This window comes from Pagrus major, chromosome 22 (genome assembly GCF_040436345.1).
Source record: "Pagrus major chromosome 22, Pma_NU_1.0".
NCBI classification, from domain to species: domain Eukaryota; kingdom Metazoa; phylum Chordata; class Actinopteri; order Spariformes; family Sparidae; genus Pagrus; species Pagrus major.
In genome coordinates, this window is record NC_133236.1 from 29,448,654 (window position 1) to 29,469,714 (window position 21,061).

The window sequence follows — 21,061 nt, forward strand, 5'->3', positions numbered from 1 at the left end:
AAATCATAGGTATCCACAAGTGAAGAAGAGTGAAGCACTAAGCATACAGCCTGAAAGTGTTAATCTGGAGTTTAGTGTGCACACTTACACCGTTGCTACAGTTTCACGGCTTCACTTGGGCTTTGAGTGCACATTTAGAGGATGAACACAACACAGATAATGTTGTACCTGAGGTTCAGCTAACCTGCTTCTACCTCCACTCATGACCCTGCAACAGCCACCGAACAGCTCACTGACACTCAACCATCCGGGGTCACGTCACGTATTTAACCTACCCCCCCTCGCTCTCCGCTCTCCTGGAGCTAAATGTTTCGACCATTCTTCACAGATGCCTCTCGCAACAGCTCTTGTTGTTTGGCAACCACAAGTTTGGTTTAGATTCATGCCTTGTCAGATAGCAAGAATTCCTGTCTCTCACTCCCTCCTCTCAGGAAAAGGTCAGCTTTCATTATCTTGAGCAAGTTTGAATTTTGTAGTATTTGTAGGCGCCAGGTGGTTTGGTTGCTACAACACATGAGAAAAACTGTATGAAAACATGACAACTCCAAAGATCGGAGCAGTTCATCACGTGTAATTTAGCAGCTTTTTTATCAGCAGGACGGGTCTCAACATTTTTGTTGGACCATGTAAGTCTGCACAGTTCTGAGCATCATGAGCAGAACATTTCTCTTTTCTCCCTCCGTCTTTCGCTTTCTGTCGGACAGCTGCAAGCCTCAACCAGCAAGAGTTTGTCTGACTGTGAGCGGTGTGCTCTGTATTTCAGGGTGTCAGCTTGACAAGGCTTTGCGCATTATCAAGAGTAACAACTGTTTGCGAGTCCTTTAGCCAGTCTGGAACAAATAAGGCCCGCTGGTGCTTTTTTATGATCCATGTTACCTGGATACCTCGTTTAAAAGCTGTGGCTCAGCCTTTATATATTCTGAGTTTGCTGGGGGGAAATCTTCAGTCACATATTATCTGTCTATTATTGAGTCTTAAAGGTCCCATATGGTGACGTTGGGATTTCCATGTCTTTGATTATGATATAAAGTATGAAGAAGCTCAGTCCACAAGAACATGCCTTTAAATGTCTTAATAAAGGTTCTGATGTCACGACTATACAGTCACCGTCCTCAGCCCGGCACCCTACAAAAAACACCGGCAGAGCGGATGCAGAAACGTGGTGGGTGGTGCCTGCTGAGGTGCTGCTTAGGCCTGTGAGAGCTGACCAATCAGAGCAGACTGGGGGAGGGACCTTAAGGAGAGCAGAACTCGGGTCATGCAGGGTTTTTAAACTGTACAAGGGCGTGAAAGAAAATCTTGTCGACTGCGCATCCACACAGGATCAGCCCAGTAGTGACTATACTCAACGATACCTAACCTTTATTTATAAAAGAGGCATTGCATCAGAGATATCAGGGAGTGCTTTGTTTTTTAAAGATGACATTAAGACTAATCACCTGATTGTGCGCCACACATTATTAACTCTCCAAGACGCTTCTGTTAAAGATCATTAAGCACATGATGATGTAGAGTAAGCAGGGCACAGTAATTAGACATGCTTATTATGAGAGATGAACACACAAACACTGTTGAGGGTACGACACTCTAAATGTGGCGCACAAACACACACAGTCACACACCTACACGTCTGTTTTGTGGCCCCTCGGGCGGTGAAAGTTCGCTGTGTTGAACAGTTGTGTTCACCTCGTGCATACCTCCACACAGGGCCATATATCACCTGCTTTGACACCTAAAAATACTTTTACTCTCACATTGTAGGATTTAGCAGAGCTCCTCAAAACAAATGATGAGTGCAGCAGCAGCAGAGAAAGCTACGACATGTCGCTGACTGCTCAAAGATCAAAGAGATACAAAAGGGAATAAGAGAAAAGGGCTACGAGCGGTTATTATTCTGTCGATACAATTAGTTATTAAAGTATCAGACAAAGATGTGGAGGAAGGGGGGTTACTTCTCAAAGAGAGACACCTCAGCCGGTTGTAAAATGGTGATGATAAGTGACCCTCGGGGCTCTTTACCTTCACAGTTAATTTGCGACAAGAGAAACTAGCAATCTGGGTCTTTTAAAAGCCTGCAGCCTTTTCTCTGATTCTCACTTTTTTTTTATACGCAGAGCACATTCAGTTAATAGCCCATGTTACATGCTGTTAAACTCAACTGAAATTAGAAGATTGCATCAGAACAAAGTGTGTGTGTGCGTGTTGTGGCTCGTGGGGCTTGTGTTGTAAAGGCTCAGTGATGGATGGCTGAGATTTACTCACATCCTGCATGTCTAATACTCGCTTGTCCTGGAGGAGAACAAATGGAGCTACAAGGTTAGCCCGGGATAAATGTACGCTGACGTTTCCAACGCAAAGCTAAGATATACGTGCATGACTTGACTGTGATATGTTGCCTGTGTGTTGGTTTAAAGCAGAAAACATGTGGTCGCTCTCCTTTCTGCAAATTAAAACGTTATTTAAGATCTTTTCTTGAGGGGGACGGTTGAGTGATTTTAACATGTCATGCACTGGTGAGCGATTTTACTCCAGACTTCAAGCCTGGTCTGGAGGGACACTCGTATTTTATGGTCTGTTATCGAGTAACATCAGCTCTGCTCACATTCTGGGTTCTGTGGGAGTGTGTAAGCAGACTGCGGTCTCCGGCATCATAGCGAGAAAGCCATTACGATAGCAAACTGAACTGGTTATAGTGGCCTCAAGTATAATTTCTGTCCAAATAATCGATAAATAAATGAGCATTGTATCCAGGAACGCACTCGTCTTCACCTGACTCTGTTTCCCTGGCAGCTTTCTTTCTTTCTTGTAGCCATTTTCATTTCTCCATGCGCCCCCTCGTTCGTACAGCGTAGGTCCTGAGTGTGCAGCAAAGCCCACAGAGAAAGCCATCCCAGATCAGAGGCCCGAGCTGCCCCATAGAGCCGGATCAAAGCCCGATGTGTGAGCATGACGTCCTGACTTCTCATAAGCTGAGTGAGCAGCTCGCCGGGTCTCAGCTGGACGAAGATGGCTCGCTGCTGCTGACTTTGAAGGGGATGAACTGCTACATGTGAACTGTAGTTACGGCTGTAGGGCTTTATTTTCTTTGATCCACCTGAAGTGGACAGCATCAACAATATCAGTTATCAGTTATAAGCATCTTATTTTCAGGCTGCTGCAGGAAGCTCTAATACGCTGGTTTATGGTTTAAACTGAAAGAATTACAGAACCAAGGTCTTTTCATTTCTGACCTAAATAACGTTGCAGTTCTGCAACACTGAGCATCTGTCTGCTCTGTCTTTGACGGAGGTGAGGCTCAGTAGTTTTTCCTAAAACAGGAGGCGTTTGCTGTTGCGGCCGCAGCAGGCACATGGATTAATAAGCAAGACCGGTGCGAACAAGTCTTTACTCTTCTTCCAAATGAGCTGACCAAAAAAACCATGACCGGACTAAAATAAGCTAACCGGCTCCACCACACGTGTATCAATTAGTGAGTGCGACAGAAACACAGTCAGTCTCTGAACTGCTGGTTCTCTGAATGCTGCTGTGGGAATCCTCACATGTTTTTAAGGGCATCTTGTATATTTTCTGTTGCATATGATATTTTATGTGTTAATAAAACAACAGAACATTTTGTTCACAGATAATTGATGCTCCTTCTTTTAAATTAAATGCAGAGTACGGGCGTGTCTGTTATGAAGAGGTTTTCATTTCTTCTTCTTCGCGTTCACATGAGTGTTTGATTGAATCAAACCGAACCAGCTGTCTGATGACGCACCTTTTTCTGAGCTTCTTCTTCCTCTTGTGCACTTTCTGAACCTTCACTTGGAATTTTCCAGACTCCAGCACTCACCCTTCCTGTCACAGACACTGAGGGAGTAGACAGGACAGGGTTTGACTCAGTTATCATCATTAAGGCTCCTGGCCTCAGGGTCTCAACAGGAGCCAGCTTTCCTAAAATCATACTGTTCGAAATATCATCTAATATCATCTTCTATCCAATATTTTACCGTTGAAAGATGAGGCAGCACCAGGTGTCTTTACATCACCAGACAAACTTGGGATGTTGGGGAAACATTAGCCTCGTACAAAACACACCTTCTTTCTCGCCCTTTTCCACCTCGGCCGGTGAGGTTTGAGTGCTGACTTTTGGCTTTGGGGTCATTTTAAAGTTTACCTGTTCTCCAGCGGCACGATCAGTAGCTATACCATCTCTCAAATGAGAAATGTTGCCCTTGCCGAGGCATGCGTGCGTCTCTATTAATGCATGAAGTGCTGAGCTTACACAAACCTTTTTGTTAATAAGCTTCAGTGACTCATCTTGTTTTAATAAGGTGAGTTCGCTCCAGAAGGGGAATTCTCTCTTTGCAGGAGAAAGTTCCAAGTTTCTCCTCCCAGGCTGAAATAAACATGCTTTGTATGGGGAGAGGTGGGGTTCTGCTTCGGGTTGAGCCAAATGTCTCGGTGGACTGTAGTTTGTCTTCTTTGTTTGTGGTTTTGCTTCACATCGTGACTCCCTCTCCACGGTCGTCGCCTCCGCGTCTGCCTGACCTCTTTTTTAACGAGCAGTATGAACAGACACCTGTGGGAGGAAGTTGAATGGTCTCTGGTGCGGCATCAGATGAAAACCATTGGTTCCACCTCTGGAGGTCTTCGAGGAAGCCCCGCTGCTCCCACCGGCCACACACACCCGCTCAGAGCTGGCTTGCTTACAGTTGCAGTCAGCCATGCAGTGTGAGGTTGGCAGGTTGGGAAGGATTTCTGGATTCAGATTTTTCTGGCCCGGCACATTCAAACCTTGTGGAATGCAGATCCCTGCTGGCACCTGTTGCAGACTAACCTTGTAGTAGAAAGAGTTGTACTAATCACATACATGGCTACAACTTTTATAACACAAGATCTGAAATGAGTTTTTTTCTTCACTTGCAAAAGAAATCTCTTGCTCTGCGAAGATGTTTCACAATGTTTCTGTGCTCCACTCCCTTGCACCCCTCTGGGTTTGTGAGCTCAAAGTCATAAAGATGAGTGGAGGCGCAGCCATAATAAAGACGTCACACTGACTGACAGCTTGTAACTATTGGCTACAGTGCTGAAATCCCGCCTGTATGCTTGGAATTTGAGCGCCCTCGTATTTCACCTCCGAGAATTTAGGGGAATGGCAGGTGCAGCCGGCAAAGGCCACGCTCGCCACTGGATCCGCCCACAGGACATGGAAACACATGGACGTCCAGCTTCACTGCCTCAGAACATACATATAAGGCAGTTAATCGATTAAGCGACGAGGCAAGTGACAGAAAATTCAGCGGCAGCTATTTTAAAAGCAGAATTTTGTTTAATTTATGAGAATTGGCCGATTTTCTTTGTCTGATGTGATCATAAATTAATTATACGTTAGTTTTGGACTTGTGTTGACGTCACCTTTGGTTTAAGTAGAAGCTTTTCTGAGATTTTTAAAGATCAAACAATTTATCAAGTAATCGCAAAAATATTCTGTAATGAAAATAATTGTTATTTGCAGCCAGAGATAGATAAAAAAAATAGATGTAGCAGGTGAAATGACTCTAACACAAAGACGTATAATAAACACAATAGAAGTTTGACCTCACGGCGCTCCGTACACTTCTTCTGTGATAATGAGGGAAGAGTGTCCCCGACTGACCTCCATTTAAACTTTGTGTTTAAACAGCACAGGCCTGTTCCCGTGTTTATTGGAGGCCTGTTGGAAACATGATGCCCCGTGAATCACTCTGTGTTACTGCTGAAGATAATATACCTTCCATCATCCAGCTTTCCTCTAACTTATTATCTCTGCTTTTGTTTCCTGTGACAGATTGTATATTCTCAGTTGTCACATTTTTCAGGTTAGAACGGGCCGGAGGAGTGTGCTGGAGAAAATATTGAAGCCATTGGGAACCACAGAGTGTCCGATTTATAACCCTCGTTCTGACTCTGGTCGGGTGTCTCTCTCATGTGCTGAGTTGTAGTAGTCAAAGTGTTTACACTGCTGGATTTTATGATTGTTTACAGAAGCGCTGCTCAGCTAATTTCATCCTAATTCATTTTATTTAGACAAACACACACTTTCATGTGCTTCTTTAAAAAGCCCCATTTGGACCTCAGTGTGAATAATGGCAAAGGTAAAAAGTTCATTTTCAGACATTAGAGCTGTTCATTGAACTGTTTGTGCGTCACAAAGTGTTAACACTGTCGTGGTTTTATTCCCTTTGGGCCTATTTGATATTTACAGTCTTGTTAATGTCATCTTGTGTACACGGAGGCTCACTTTGGAGATTGTTAATATCCCTGTCAGTATTCTGCTTCAGCCATACGAGTCTTTGTATAGATATACACACACACAGGCCTTCTGTCAGGCACAGCGCAGTGTTTTTCTGCCTAACTAGTCTCATGATGTCATTTAGAGGAGAGTGCCGGTCGCTTGGACCTATTTCATGGCTAGGTCGAGCCTCTAATTGTGTGCAGCGTTCCAGCGAGGCACTAATCAGGCCGAGGCGGGCCCAGCAGCCCGACGTTTGACAGTAATTGCTCTTGCTCCGACTTGAAGGCCTTGTTCATGAAATATTTACCTGCCCGTCTGTTGACAGTTAACCCCCCTCCCCCCTGTCTCTGAACCCTCAACCCCCTCCGGCACACGTGCACAGTCCGGTACAATAACACACACACACACACACACACACACACATACAGATACTCGTGCGCATTCATGGGCAAATACAGTCACATTCACTCAGATCAGAAAACTGCTCACCTCAACATCAAAACAGTCAAAATGAAAGTTTTTCAATATGATAACACCTACTCTGATGTTTGTTTGTTTTTATTTGTTTGGGTCTGAACATTGTTTGAGACATCTAAGTACATAATAATTAAACAAAATATACAGCTTGTCGTTTTTTAAGATATTCTAATGCAGAATTGTTACTTATTATGCAAAAGCAGTGAGACAGAATATTTTAAGGTGGACAAAAAATATTGTCGTATCCACACATTTCCTCCCCTGACACACTTCTCTGAGTGATACACTTTGATGCACTTAAAGCCACTAAACTCTGAGATTTTGCAGGTTTATCACGTGTCAAACTTTATAAGATCGGTCTCATAAATCTTGTCCCACACACATCTGAAAGCCTTCCAACCTGCAGCTTTCCAACTTTGGATTTGGAGGCTACTTCCGACAATATTTGTAACTTTTCTGAAACTGACAATCCAGCGATCATCAGCACCGATTGGCCCGTGTGCACACAAACACATCACTGGGAGAGGCTGTCCGAAAGGGTCCGGCACGAACGCTTCTCCCTTTAGATGTGGTCAGACGACACTTTGGCCTTAAAGCTCAAAATCAGCTCTCTCCGAAAACACCATCTCTGACCACCATTTTGGATCACCTTGCAAAAGTTCTCAACTGTTGGTGTGTAGGTCCTGTAAGCAGACCCACACATGAACACAGCTTAGCCTCACACACACTCCGCAGCCCCCGACTGCTTCTCTGTTTCCCCACTCTGTCAGCACAGCGCTGAGTGAGCGGCTGGCAGTCTGTGTTTACCTTATTAATTAGCCCAGTGATCCAGAAACACTCTCCCTCTGGTAAATAGAATAACACTGAAAGGTTAGTCAGGGCCGGGGGAGAGGGAATGAAAATAAGAGAGGGGGCAGAAGCCGCGAGAGGGAGGAGGTAGAAAGGACGAGAGAGAGTCTGCGCTTTAAGTTTTCTTTCGAGGTGTCATGAGCGTCTGTGATCAGAGAGTCGGGGAGGAAACCTGACGCGGTGGGTTGTCATCCTGCTGAATTTAAAGCCTCTGTAACCATCAGTCAACACTACCTCTACACACCAAGCACCCCACCTCCCCCCTCTGGCATTTTCTTTATACATTTATTTTCATGTGAATAAGGTCTGCTGTGTGTTGGTTTATGACCTATTGACAGACTGAGGCCAAAATAAAGGTCCCAAAGTTGCCAAATCTGGATTTAATCTCCTAAAATCGTTACAAGAAAGGTCACCTGAGTTTTAAGAGAGCAGAATAAGTTATTGCTGCTGGCTTGACGGATTTTTGATATATGTCATCTTCATCGCTTAAATTTCTGGGGGCCAAATGGCGGGGTTCAGGTATGCTACGCTTTCGTCCAATTGGCTGAAATGGACTCAGATTGAAGCGCTGCAGACCAAAATTCAAAACAGACGCTCAGCAGACAAATAGATATGCCTGAAGGCGCTTTTATGAATCCATTCCAACTATTTCCAATAACTCGTCTCCTCCATTTTGGGCCATATCTGTGTCCTGAGGTCTGCAGTTCAAGGCCATACATGGAAAGACAGGAGACAGAGCGAAAGGAATTACATTAGCAATACAGAGTTTTCCCTTGGCTACTAGTTCAAAGAAGGGGAAACGGAAAATGTGGTTTTCATTAAGCATTGTTGGTTTAAACCGGGTCAAAGGTCACTTTGTAAGTTGAAGGGAAAGTCCAACTTAAGGAAGAAGTCAGTAATATTATTATAATCAAGAATAATTTGATATTTGAGTTAGAATATCAAAAACAGATTCTCATCTATAACTCTGTCAAGTGACATTTACATATTTATCACATTTGCAACATCAACATCATCATCAACAACAACAACAACGTCCAGACAGTTTTTCAACAACAACAAAAAAACAAACACTTGACATCTGGCTGTCATATTAATGTGTCCAGTGAAGCCTTGAAAGGGATTTACAGCCTTCCTACCCTCCCCTCCCCCCGTGGAGTAAAATTCCTCACCAATAGCTCCGGATCATTTGTGCGTCCCATTACCACTAATTATAACATTCCCCACATGTTGCTCTGACGGGCGAAAATACAACAGCAGCCTCTCCGGCCTTAAATCACAGCACTGATATCCTGAGTGCTAATAACATGACTGGCTGCAGCAGAGAGCGACCACTGAACTCTCTGTGTCATTGTTGAGGGTAAATTAAGGGCAGATTTCACACAGTGGAGATGTGGATACAATCTGTGATGCACTGAGAAATACACTTAGCTGTTAGCTGGGCTATTAAAGCAGAACATTTATCTTTACAAATGTCTTTTCTGATGGGGTATGTCTGAAAATGTCCGTCTAATCCGAGAAGAGGCCCATCTGCTGCGTCTGCCCCTCGTCTGACGGGGAGTCGTCTGGGTGGTTATTGATGCCGTCTCAGTGAAGCGAACGCTCTCCTCTGTGATGCCCTTCATGTTTTTGGAGCTACCTTTGACGGGTGGCTTTAAAACGGCCCGAAACACGGGGTGTATAGGGCTGAAACGATACATTAATCTGGATGGATATATCGATTCAGTGATCAACGATCCAACAGCATCGATGCAAAGTGAAAACATCGATTCAAATCGCCGCCATCTTTAAGATACACCTTTATTTTGAAATTCCCACGGCACGTCTGTGTCACGTTTCCCTCCATGCTCAGCTCCTTTCTAAACAGAGCTTTGTTTTCATTAAAGACAACAGATTGTTTCCATTTAAATGTCTGGAGCCACTGATAAAAATAATTTAAGTAATAAAACTGTCAAATCATATTTTAGTTTCTTTTTGTGAGTTGATATAAATGTAACTGATTGTGTTAAATGGACATATGAGATCATCTCATATCGAAATCATCTCGAATCGACATCGTATCACTGCAGACTTGTGATATCAGCAAATATCGTGTCGTGGTGAAACTTGAGATTTACAGCCCTTACACTGAGATCTGCTGACATGAGCAAGACAGTGAGATTGCATTTTAATACCAGTTGTAAATGAGAAGACATTTAAATCTTTTGGAGCTTCCTTTCAGGAAATAACAGTATCTCCTGGCACGTTGTCACTTTCCTCCCTCCTCCTGTATTCTCTCCACAAACACTAGTCCTCATATCCCCCCCGACGTCTTCAGCCCGTATCATTTATCTGCCACAGCCACGCTGTGATCAGGCGGCCATATCTGCTTCTCCTACTTCCTCTCCCTCCCTCCTCTTCCCCTCCACCCGGGGCGTTTGCTGCTCCCGGCATACCGGACGCTCCCCACCGCTCCCAGGAGGAGCTGACGAGAAGTCCAGATAGGCCCCGAGTGTGTGTGTGTTGGTGTGTGTTTGGGTCCAACGTGCCAATTTCAGGAGGCCACATCACAGGAAACGAACCAGGAGAAACTGTCTGAAAAAGTCTCAGTCATGTGCGTCTTTGTGTTTCTGTATGTCACATTTCTCGTGTAGCTGCATGGGTTTAAGCTCAGATCAGATTGAAAATTGTTGTTATACAGTTATTTGGAGCATTTGGGGCTTTACTTTGGTTTGAGCTGACCTGAAACCCCCTTCAGATGTGGTTTGAGTTCAATCAAGAAATCCCTCAGGGTCAGTGTGAGCCAGGCAGGAGTTTTCATGTCTGTTTCAGTCTTTAGTGTTAATGTATTTGTTTTATACTCGGCCTCAGTTGTCTGTGTGTGGCACATCTATGTTAGAAACACAAGCACTTTGTGAAAAAAGAGCCAGGAGCATTATGATAAATTCACTGGAAAGTGGTTTTGACAGCCACGTCAGTTTTAATGTTTGCAGTGGTCCAGTACCCCAAGGTGTGCTCGCTGCTGGGGGAGGAAAAAACCAGGATTATGAAGAAAAGATGTCCACTCTTGCTCAAAAGTCTCTACAAATCTGTTTTTGATTGGCTGTTGCTTTGACTTCAAAATGTAAACCTGATTTATCTCCCTCTTTTTGTTTTTCAGCCCTCCAAGGCCCTTTCGATTCCCCAAAAGGTAAGACCTGCCAAAATCTGTTTCTTCTGTGTTGATGCTCTGGACTACAAAGCTCTCTCCTCCTCCTCCTCCCTTTATTCCTGTCATCCATCCATCACTGCTCCCGTGGAGCTGTCATTCCTCAGCAGTGAGTCATGAGAGTTATCGACGGGAGTTGTGCGTCTCTCTCTCTGTACCTGGCCTCTGTTAGCCAGCGACTTGGATCTCCTCATCTTTCCATTATACTGCAGTCTCAAACCTAATCCAGGACACTGTTTAATAAAGGATTAAGGCTTTTCCAGGGCTTTCAGAAAGGTTTAGAGCCAAAATCACAAGTGTTATGAGTATTGCTTAGGGATGGATACTGGTGTACACTATATCTAATCAAGCGAGGCCGAAATCAAGCACGCTTCAACTCATGTTTTCCTTTTCCCTCTCATTGCCCCTTTTTTCATCCAGATGTAATTATTCAGTAATTAAAAGTTCATCCTTTTCTCAGTATTTTGAATTACTCATCAGCCAAATGAGGATCAGCAGGCTCACTGGCTCCGTTTGACTCTTAAGCATCACTTCTAGAGTTTTTGATATGTAGTAAATTTTGAATGAGTAATAGTCTTGTGTTTATCTTTCTATGTATATATGACGGGAGGCGTATCCTGTATGTTACTTAAAGTCTCCTCCTTGTTTCCAGCTATGCCGAGCTGATAGCTGATTGGCCAGTGGTGGTGCTGGGGGTGTGCACAGTGCTCATCGTGGTGTGCGCTCTCGTGGGCATCCTGGTGCCCGACCTGCCTGATTTTTCGGACCCTCTGCTGGTGAGTGCGACCCACCATACGCTTCTTTCATAATAAACTCTCCTGAAAATTGATTTCTGAGGGTGTGTGGTCAGTGGAGTCGGCTTCAGCTCAGAAGATTTAAAATGATAAAAGTTTTTCCACCACACGTATGGACCAGCACCTCCCCAGTGTTCTGTATGAATATCTTATTAGTTTCATTTGGTTCGGTACTGAGCAGGTGTGGTTCTGTTTATGTGTTGGGAGTAATGTTGACAACCCAGATCACTGTGCACGAGATCCACTCGCAGATATGTGATCTGTGATACGTTGTACGCCTCCATGAGCAACCATTCAATCCAGTATGAGCTCATAGAAGCAGTGTGATGGTGGGAGGTGAAGTGTGCAAATATCAAGATGAATAGATATCCAATGAATGACAACTACAACGGTCAGTGTGAGGGGCGTCAAAATTCTCCAAATCCATGATTCGATTTCATATTTTGGTTTTTAGATCAAGATTGGTTTAGATTTTCTTAGCTTTCTTGTCAGCACAGTGTTTGACTATCAAGTCTTGATCAAGAGATCATTGGTCTCATCCCCTGACAACTGTGATTGACATTTCCAAAATACTTCTTCAAATAGAAACTTGGTATAAAGTAAAAAAAAAAAGTGAAGAAGAAGAGAATCCACTGTTTTATTATCAACACTTGTCTCTATCATTTTCTTTCTTCCTAAAAGGGTTTTGAGCCACGGGGAACAGCCATTGGTCAGCGACTGGTCACATGGAACAACATGGTGAAGAACACGGGCTACAAAGCAACGCTGGCAAACTATCCCTTCAAATATGCTGATGAGCAGGCCAAAAAGTACACACACACCTCTCACACTACCCACACATGCTGTTTCTTACGTTCTGTTTAACAGCACTGAAGACCTTCTTCACTGTTTAATCCCAAAAGTGACATTTCCAGAATTATACTAACATACACTGACAACATGGTGTTCAAAAACCTCCCGCTGATGTAGCTACTCGCAGAAAACGCTTCATTTTTTCACATTAATGGGGCAACAATCCAACGGCACTCAGCACCAAAGCAAAAATACTGTTTTCTCACAATAGCAGCCCATATTATAATTATTCGTTCCCTCATTGAGGGGTCGAGGGAGTCGGGATTGGAGACTGGAGTGGGAGGATTGGGGGGAGGGCGGTGGAGGAGTTGAAGGATGCTGTTGACGGACATGCTGAAAAGTCTGAGTCCTCTCTTGAGAGAAAAGGGGAGCAAAGTGGAGATCTGTCCATCCACAAGGTCGTCCACTGTGTGCTGTCAGTGGGAGACTGTTCACTAATCAAGAGCAGGTCTTTGCATGTTTTTCAGTTTCTAACTCTGACTTCACTTTTCTGGTCTTCATGCACGAAGCATTCAAATCACTGCTCATATCTGATATCTGCAAAACCAGTATTGATGTTTACTGTAGTTTAAATCAAAGTTAGGCTTCTCCCAAACTACAAATTAAAGAGGTCATATTGTGCTAATTCTCAGGTTCATACTTTTATTTGGGCGTCCTAGTAGAAAAAGTTTACTTACTTTAATCTTCAAAAACACATCATTTTTCTCATATGGTGCATCGCTGCAGCATCTCTTTACACACTGTGTCTTGAACGCTCCGTTTTAGCTACAGAGTGAGACATCTCACCTCTGTTCTATCTTTGGTGAGAGCAGGATGTAGCCAATCAGAGGCAGAGGAGGGCGGGTCAATGCAGAGCAAAGTAGTGTGATCTAAAATAACACAGCTACAGCAGTAGCAGCTATTTGTCTGCTGACTGACTGGAGTGTAAATATGTTATTATAAATATATAAACATATATTTTTATATAACACATGTTACATAGTGATGCACATAAGTTACTGAAGTAAAGGCTCAACTCCAAACCAGGTGTTTCAGGCAGTGCAGGAGTGTTTTCTGTGGGAGAGAGTAACTATCTTTGGCTTTTTCCACTTTGCAGAACTTTTACATGCACAAAAATGCTTCATAACACAATAAAGGAAAGGCAAAAACACAAAAAGCAGAATATGACCTCTTTAAGTCTCCCATCTGCCTTTATATTGTTTCTCTGCCCTGTTACAGTGACACCAAAATCATGCCTCAGACTTGATGTCCTGTATCTACGTGGTCAGAATTTCTCAAACTTGCAGCTTCACTCTGCAGATTCGAGAATCTGTCCCTCCAGCTGCAGCCTGTGTCTTCCTCTCTGTCTCCTGCTGTGTCTGTGGCTGCCTTTGTCTTACCGTCCGTCTCCCTCCACACTCTGTCTGCAGATGTAATTGTGTACTTATGTGCATACGGTGTACCGAGAGGCCTCTGCTGCTGTCAGCAAGCTTCCCGTGCTTCATCCCCTCCGTCTGTCAACCCCTCAGTCTCTCTCTGACAGCCACCTGATTACTCTGCCTTTCTCGCTCGCTCACTGGCATGTAGGCACTGCGCTACACTGCAGCATTATTCTTACAAAAAGTGCACACATACACACACACACGCACACATACACACATACACACATATGCCAAAGACTTGTCTGCACATCACCCGCTCCGGCCCCCTGTTCAGTCAGAGCCATTATTATGATTATTATTATAATGACACTAGTATGCTGATACTGTAGTGAGTCATTCATCTGATTTCTGTGGGAACAGCAATTACTGCTGCTTATTTCATTACTAAGCATCAGATCTGCTTCCTTCACTTTGTATGATGCAGCCTCAGACGCAACAACATCTCTGTTCACTGTTTGGTGATTTATATCTTTATGCAAACATGTCTTCCTTTATTCCCTCTTGGACTGGACTGATTAGCAACAGTACCGTTTTCTTCTCCAGGGGTACAGTGTTTTGTTTTTATCTCCAGCCCTTAATCTTACAAATAATAATGATAATAAATAATCTTACAAAGTGCTGTAAAACTCAGAGAACAAAATAAATACAATTTAAAACAGACTTCGTACTAAATGCATCAGTCGTTGCTCATTAAAGACTCATTAAGAAACAGTATCAGACTCAAACAGTGTCTGAAGATCCTGGTAATGTTTCAAGTTTAAAGGTGCTCCGACGGGGAAGGTCTCATTTTTCATGTCACGTTACAAACCACTCACATATGACCAATATAAAAGTGATTAATACATGTAAATTGCTACAGATTGTTACTTAGAGCCACTTTTCCACCTTTTTCACCTCATTCTGAACATCAGAGTAATCACAGTGTTAATCTCTCGTTGTTTTGCAGTCACCAGGAGCCGCGGTGGCCCGATGAGCACTTCGATCGAGACAAACGGCAAGCAGAGTGGGACTTCAGTAAAGAGTTCTTCTGTGATGTTCCAGGTGAGAGTTTGAATACAGACATTACATAAAAATATAATGTTGGGCAGCTTCAGATTAATCTCAGACACTGATATGATGCCATGACATGTATAATGTATGTGAGAGGTAAGAGAAAACCAAACAGCAGGTATAGCTGCACATCTTCTACATAGCTTTGGTAGGAGCTGATATCGGGCAGATGGTAGAGTTGTTTTGGTTTCATATTTCCTAACTTTTATTAATCCCGGAAAAATGGTTTTCCCATTCAAGTAATAAAACTCTCTCTGCAGGTGACAGTTACTCCAGACTGGTGTTCACATCAGCCGAGGGGAAGAACCTGTGGAGCATTCAGGCCATCAAATCTATGTGCAATCTGGACAACACAAGGGTACGTACAGTATGTGGGACAGCACGATCCTCTGCCACGAGCAAAACTGAAGATACTGAGACAGTGAGACAGAGTCAGCTTCAAGAGTTTAGTCCAAACTTAAAGAAGCTGCACGGTGCAGCGACTTTGATCACACATTCACCCAAAAGTCTGACAAATGTGACTAAACATTTTCATTGAAACTGAAAATTAGCAGTTGCTTTTTTAAACAAGTTTTACAATTGAAGCACGTAACTCTTTCTGTCTGTTCTAACTATATATTTTTGTTTGTCTCTGTCCCCAGGTGCGTTCCCATCGGGACTACTGGAGTCTTTGTCAGCGCACTAACGATGCCTCCTGTTGTCCCAGCTGGACACTTGGTAACTACATTGCCGTCCTCACCAACAGGTCGTCCTGCCAGAAGATCACAGAGCGTGATGTATCGCACACGCTCAAGATCCTGCGCTCATGTGCCAAGTACTACCACAATGGCACTCTGGCATCTGACTGCTGGGACATGGCCCTGCGACGGAAAGACCAGCTCAAGTGTGCCAGTGTGCCCCGGAAGTGCACCAAGTACAACGCTGTGTACCAGATCCTTCACTTCCTGGTGGACAAAGACTTCCTCAGTCCCAAGAGCCTGGAGTTTCCTCCACCTGTACTCAAGTACAGCATGCTCTTCTCCCCCACAGAGAAAGGAGAGTCTATGATGAACATTTATTTAGACAATTTTGAGAACTGGAACGCCTCAGACGGCATCACCACAGTTACAGGGATCGAGTTTGGCATCAAACACGACCTCTTTCAGGACTACCTCCTCACAGACACGGTGTATCCTGCCATAGCCATAGTGATCGTCCTGCTGGTCATGTGTGTGTACACACGCTCAGTTTTCATCACTCTGATGACGATAATAGCCATCATCAGCTCACTGATCGTGTCTTACTTTCTTTACCGAATGGTCTTCAACTTTGAGTTCTTCCCCTTCATGAACCTCACGGCCCTCATCATCCTGGTGGGCATCGGTGCAGACGACGCCTTTGTGCTTTGCGACGTGTGGAACTACACCAAGTTTGATAAGCTGCATGCCGAGCTGTCAGAGACGGTCAGTGTGACGCTACAACATGCTGCCTTGTCCATGTTTGTCACCAGCTTCACCACCGCTGCAGCTTTCTATGCCAATTACGTCAGCAACATCACCGCCATTCGCTGTTTTGGTGTCTACGCCGGTACTGCCATATTGGTGAACTATATTCTCATGGTGACTTGGCTTCCTGCTGTGGTGGTGCTGCATGAACGCTACCTGCCTAATGTGTTCCCCTGCACCAAGCCTCCGCACCAGGAGGGAGGTGTCTGCACCCGGGTGTTCTGGGCAGGTCTTTGTCAGAAGGCCAGCAAATGCCTCTTTACTGTCTCTGAGGCGTCAAGGATCTTCTTTGAGAAGGTGCTGCCCTGCATAGTCATCAAACTGCGCTACCTCTGGCTCTTCTGGTTCCTCGCCATGACGGTGGGCGGGGCCTATGTGGTTTGTGTCAACCCAAAGATGAAGCTCCCGTCTCTGGAGCTGGCAGAGTTTCAGGTGTTCCGATCCTCGCACCCGTTCGAGCGCTACGACGCAGAGTACAAGAAGCTTTTCATGTTTGAGAGGGTTCATCACGGCGAGGAGCTCCACATGCCCATCACCATCATCTGGGGCGTGACACCCGTGGATAACGGGGACCCCTTGAATCCCAAAAACAAGGGAAAGCTGATGCTGGATAGCAGCTTCAACATCGCCAGTCCTGCAGCTCAGCTGTGGATCCTCAACTTCTGCCAGAAGCTCAGAAATCAGAGCTTCGTCTTTCAGTCGGAGGAGCAGGACTTCACCAGCTGCTTCATCGAGACATTCAAACAGGTGAGACCCACTAACCCTAATGCTGACGGCAAGTTGGGCAAGTTTCTTAGCCCACAAAACATTTCTCATTAAAATACAAAGTTAAGACAGTTGAATGTTGAAGACATATTTGTAAAGTATAACCACCGTTTATTTACCAGTGGATGGAGAACCAGGACTGTGAGGAGGCGTCGGTCTACCCCTGCTGCAGTCAGTCCACCTTCCCCTACAAGCAGGATGTCTTTGAGTTGTGCATCAAGAGAGCCATCATGGAGCTGGATCGGAGTACCAACTACCATCTGGACAGCAAGACCCCTGGACCTCGGTTCGACATCAACGACACCATCAGAGCCATAGTGTTAGAGTTTCAGAGCACCTACCTCTTCACGTTGGCCTATGAGAAGATGTACCAGTTCTACCGAGAGGTGGGTCACATTTCACGTTACAGCAAACACACCTGCACACAACCTGATATGAGACTGTACATCTTCTTATATTATGGATGTGTTGTCCTGTCCTTGTTTTAAAGGCTGCATTACAGTAACAGCACCAATATGTTTGCTGCTCCTGCTAACATTGCTTGTGTTTGTGTTGTAGGTGGACACCTGGATCGCTGAGGAGTTGCGCTACGCCCCAGCAGGCCTGAGCCACGGCTGGTTCATCAGCAACCTGGAGTTCTACGACCTGCAGGACAGCCTGTCCGGCGGCACTCTGATAGCCATGGCGCTGTCGGTGGCTGTGGCTTTCAGTGTCATGCTCCTGACGACCTGGAATGTGATCATCAGTCTTTACGCCATCCTGTCAATCGCAGGGACCATATTCGTCACAGTGGGCTCCCTGGTGCTTCTGGGCTGGGAGCTCAACGTGTTGGAGTCCGTCACTATTTCCGTAGCAGTCGGGCTGTCTGTGGACTTCGCTGTCCACTATGGCGTGGCTTACCGGCTCGCCCCAGAGCCGGACCGTGAAGGAAAGGTGATTTTCTCGCTTAGCCGCATGGGCTCTGCTATCGCCATGGCGGCGCTGACCACCTTTGTTGCGGGGGCCATGATGATGCCCTCGACCGTGTTGGCCTACACTCAGCTCGGCACGTTCATGATGCTGATCATGTGCATCAGCTGGGCCTTTGCTACCTTCTTCTTTCAGTGCATGTGTCGCTGCCTGGGGCCCCAGGGGACCTGCGGCCAGATCCCTCTGCCCAAGAAGCTGCAGTGTCAGGTGTTCTCGGAGGTCACGTCCATGAGCCCCTCCTCTCAGGGGAAAGGCTCCGGCCTGGGGAAGTACCAGCTGGACGGCAGGGGTGGGGAGGCGGAGCACTATGAGTTGGAGCCGCTGGCGTCCGGTCAGAAGACTGAAGACAAACCCAGAGAGGAGCAGGAGGTGTGTACTCAGCTTTTTAATGGGATTCCTCCGCACCACCACACCGGCCCTTATTCACACGTCCATTATAAGAGTAAGACTGAGGGGGGCAGGACCGGACCTGAGAACGGGCTTGTAGCCGCGCTCAGCACACCATCCAGGTGTCAGTACTCTCAGAACACTAACTGCACATGTGGGGACCCTCCTCCTCACCTGCCTCAGCAGTGGACCCCCCACTCCTGTGCTCAGCCTCCCCAGGACTCTCCTTCCTGCCCTCCCACCCCTCAGCTCTTCCCTCTCTCAGGAAGCAGCCCGAGCAAGCAGAATGCAGCCCTGTTACCTGCGACCCTGGACCCAGTCTACACACACATGGAGTGCCGAATGCACTACATCCACTGCCCCCCTGTCCATTTCCACCACTGCTCCCAGGGAAGAGTGGTGGCCCCCAGGCAAGGACCTGCCCACAGCTGCCATCTCAGGAAGTGCATCCACGCTGCGAGCCTGCAGGCCGGTTCAGCCAGAGAGCAGAGGTCCACGAGCACAGCTTTGAACCAGGACCCAGCTCCTGGTTCAGTCTCTGGCTCACAGCCCGGGGGACAAGAGGACGATCAGAAACATGAAACAAGGCCCTCGAGCCCGGCCAGCAGCCCGGCCCCAACACAACCTCAGACTCAGTGCCCCTCCCCCCCACCGGACTCACCATACACAAACAGAGGAAGACAGACAGCAAAGCACGGTGAGCACTGTGGTGGTGATAATCACGTGTCCACCACCACGACCACAGATACAACAACGCAGATGGATGCTTGTTGTAAAATCCCTGGTAACCAGGAGAAGCTGGACAGCGTTCCCGTCACACGGGAGGACAGTGTCAAAAAGTGCAAGCAGAACTCCAAAAGACAGCGGGCGTCCTCCGCCTCTCCAAAGAAACTCTACTGTTTTAACAGGACGTTGAAAGTGAAGTGCAATTCAGCTTCAGAGTTTAACGTACCAAAAACTGAAACCAGCGTGCCTCCTATTGCAGTAAACACTAATCCCTCCTCTGAAAGCTTGTGTTGATGATAAATCCATATTTTAATAAGATCTTAATTCAGAACAAATGGCAGACGTCCAAAAAACAAGGAATGACATGTACAGTGTATCTGCAGTCAGACGAGGTCTGTGACGTGTCTGTTGACCAAGTGCCTCAGCGTGTTTCCTTGGACCCGCTCACTATATTCTGTTTACATGTTTCTTGTACTCACCACATTTTGTTTGATTTCACAGTGAAGCACGCACTGTTATTACAGCTACATCATTATGGGAAATTATGGGAAGTTTCACACACACCTCAATGACATGTTGCTAACTGAAGTGTTGAATATACTCACACAGCAGCCGTTTGCACCAACGTCGAGTCGTACAGCATCTGTATTGTGATATTGTGTGTGATTATCTATAAACGTTGTCAGATACGATTACATCAGCGGCGACGGTGGAAACGCGCCACGTTTACAAGCTGGTTCAAAGTTGTTACCTGACACTTCTTGTGTTTGTGGGAGCTCGTGTTAGATTCTCAGTGTGCAAGTCGCCACATGCCTCAGATATACTGTATGATTAAAATGTCTTTTTTTATCACTACTGTCCTGCTTTCTGCTAATGTTTGCTCTGCTAATCACACACACACACACACACACACACACACACACACACACACAGGTCCATAAAATGAGACGAGGATGTATCTTTAATCACAACACCTGTTTCATTGTCTCATAACTGCTGGCGCCTTCAGAGCAGATCTGTTCCCTCTGACCCGAGGTCGTTGAGGTCATGTAGCCTCGACTTACACAAGTATAATAATCATATTTTATTACAGCTTGTGAGACGGATCTCATCTTCTCAAAGCTACAAATTCAGGTCAGTCCACTTCAGTTACCACTCGGTGCCAAAGTGGCAAAACCCCATTTCAGAACCGGGTTTGATAGATGGGTAGAGAATAATAAAACTGGCATTGTGCGCTTCATTTCATGCATTACATCAACTGAAAACTTTAAGGCCTGCTGAGGCAGACGGCGCTAATTACAGGGAGACAACAGTCTGGCACAAGGCACTGAACAAACAACTCGCCTGCCATCGGCAGTTTGTCTAAAAAAATATAGATTTTAAATGAGTTGCTCTTTCATAACATTTCCAGAGAAGCACTGGAGCAAAATCTGCTGACTGCTCTGCTGGTTTTCTCTTTGGAACAGGACCTCTTCACGACTGCTTTGTATTACAGCCCTCTCCAAACTATTGTGAAAATATTAAAGGAGCACAGCTATAATCAATATGTTTACAACAACAATGGATTAAATGACCACGTGTGTCTGAAGGAAGTTGCTTGAAGGACCTTGACTCCATCTTTCAGCCTGTTGTTCGACTGTGCTGCTGTGTTTCAGTCTCATCCCTGTCATCGTAACATTTTGGGCAACAGCAAGACATTTACAGCAAAACTGATAAACACACGTACCGGTACCAAATCGACAGATGGGCAAATTTAGCAACTAGCTCAGGAAGAAATTGTAGCGCTCAACGGTGAGAGAGACAGATGTTAGAAACAGGAACTACATCATCTCTCATCAGCTGTC

At 45.5% G+C, this 21,061-nt stretch overlaps 1 protein-coding gene across 2 annotated transcripts in view; it reads left to right on the forward strand.

Annotated features, from left to right (window-relative positions):
* Positions 1-20,072, forward strand: part of disp1 (dispatched homolog 1 (Drosophila)) — a 75,383-nt gene extending 55,311 nt beyond the window's left edge. For both annotated transcript variants that reach the window (XM_073493156.1, XM_073493157.1), the window contains 8 exons: positions 10,722-10,751; positions 11,422-11,545; positions 12,245-12,372; positions 14,783-14,877; positions 15,147-15,244; positions 15,528-17,117; positions 17,258-17,521; positions 17,694-20,072. In XM_073493156.1, coding sequence (XP_073349257.1) covers positions 10,722-10,751; positions 11,422-11,545; positions 12,245-12,372; positions 14,783-14,877; positions 15,147-15,244; positions 15,528-17,117; positions 17,258-17,521; positions 17,694-19,511 — 4,147 coding nt within the window. In that variant the 3' untranslated portion in view covers positions 19,512-20,072. The remainder of the gene's footprint in view (positions 1-10,721; positions 10,752-11,421; positions 11,546-12,244; positions 12,373-14,782; positions 14,878-15,146; positions 15,245-15,527; positions 17,118-17,257; positions 17,522-17,693) is intronic.
* The last annotated feature ends 989 nt before the right edge of the window (positions 20,073-21,061 follow it).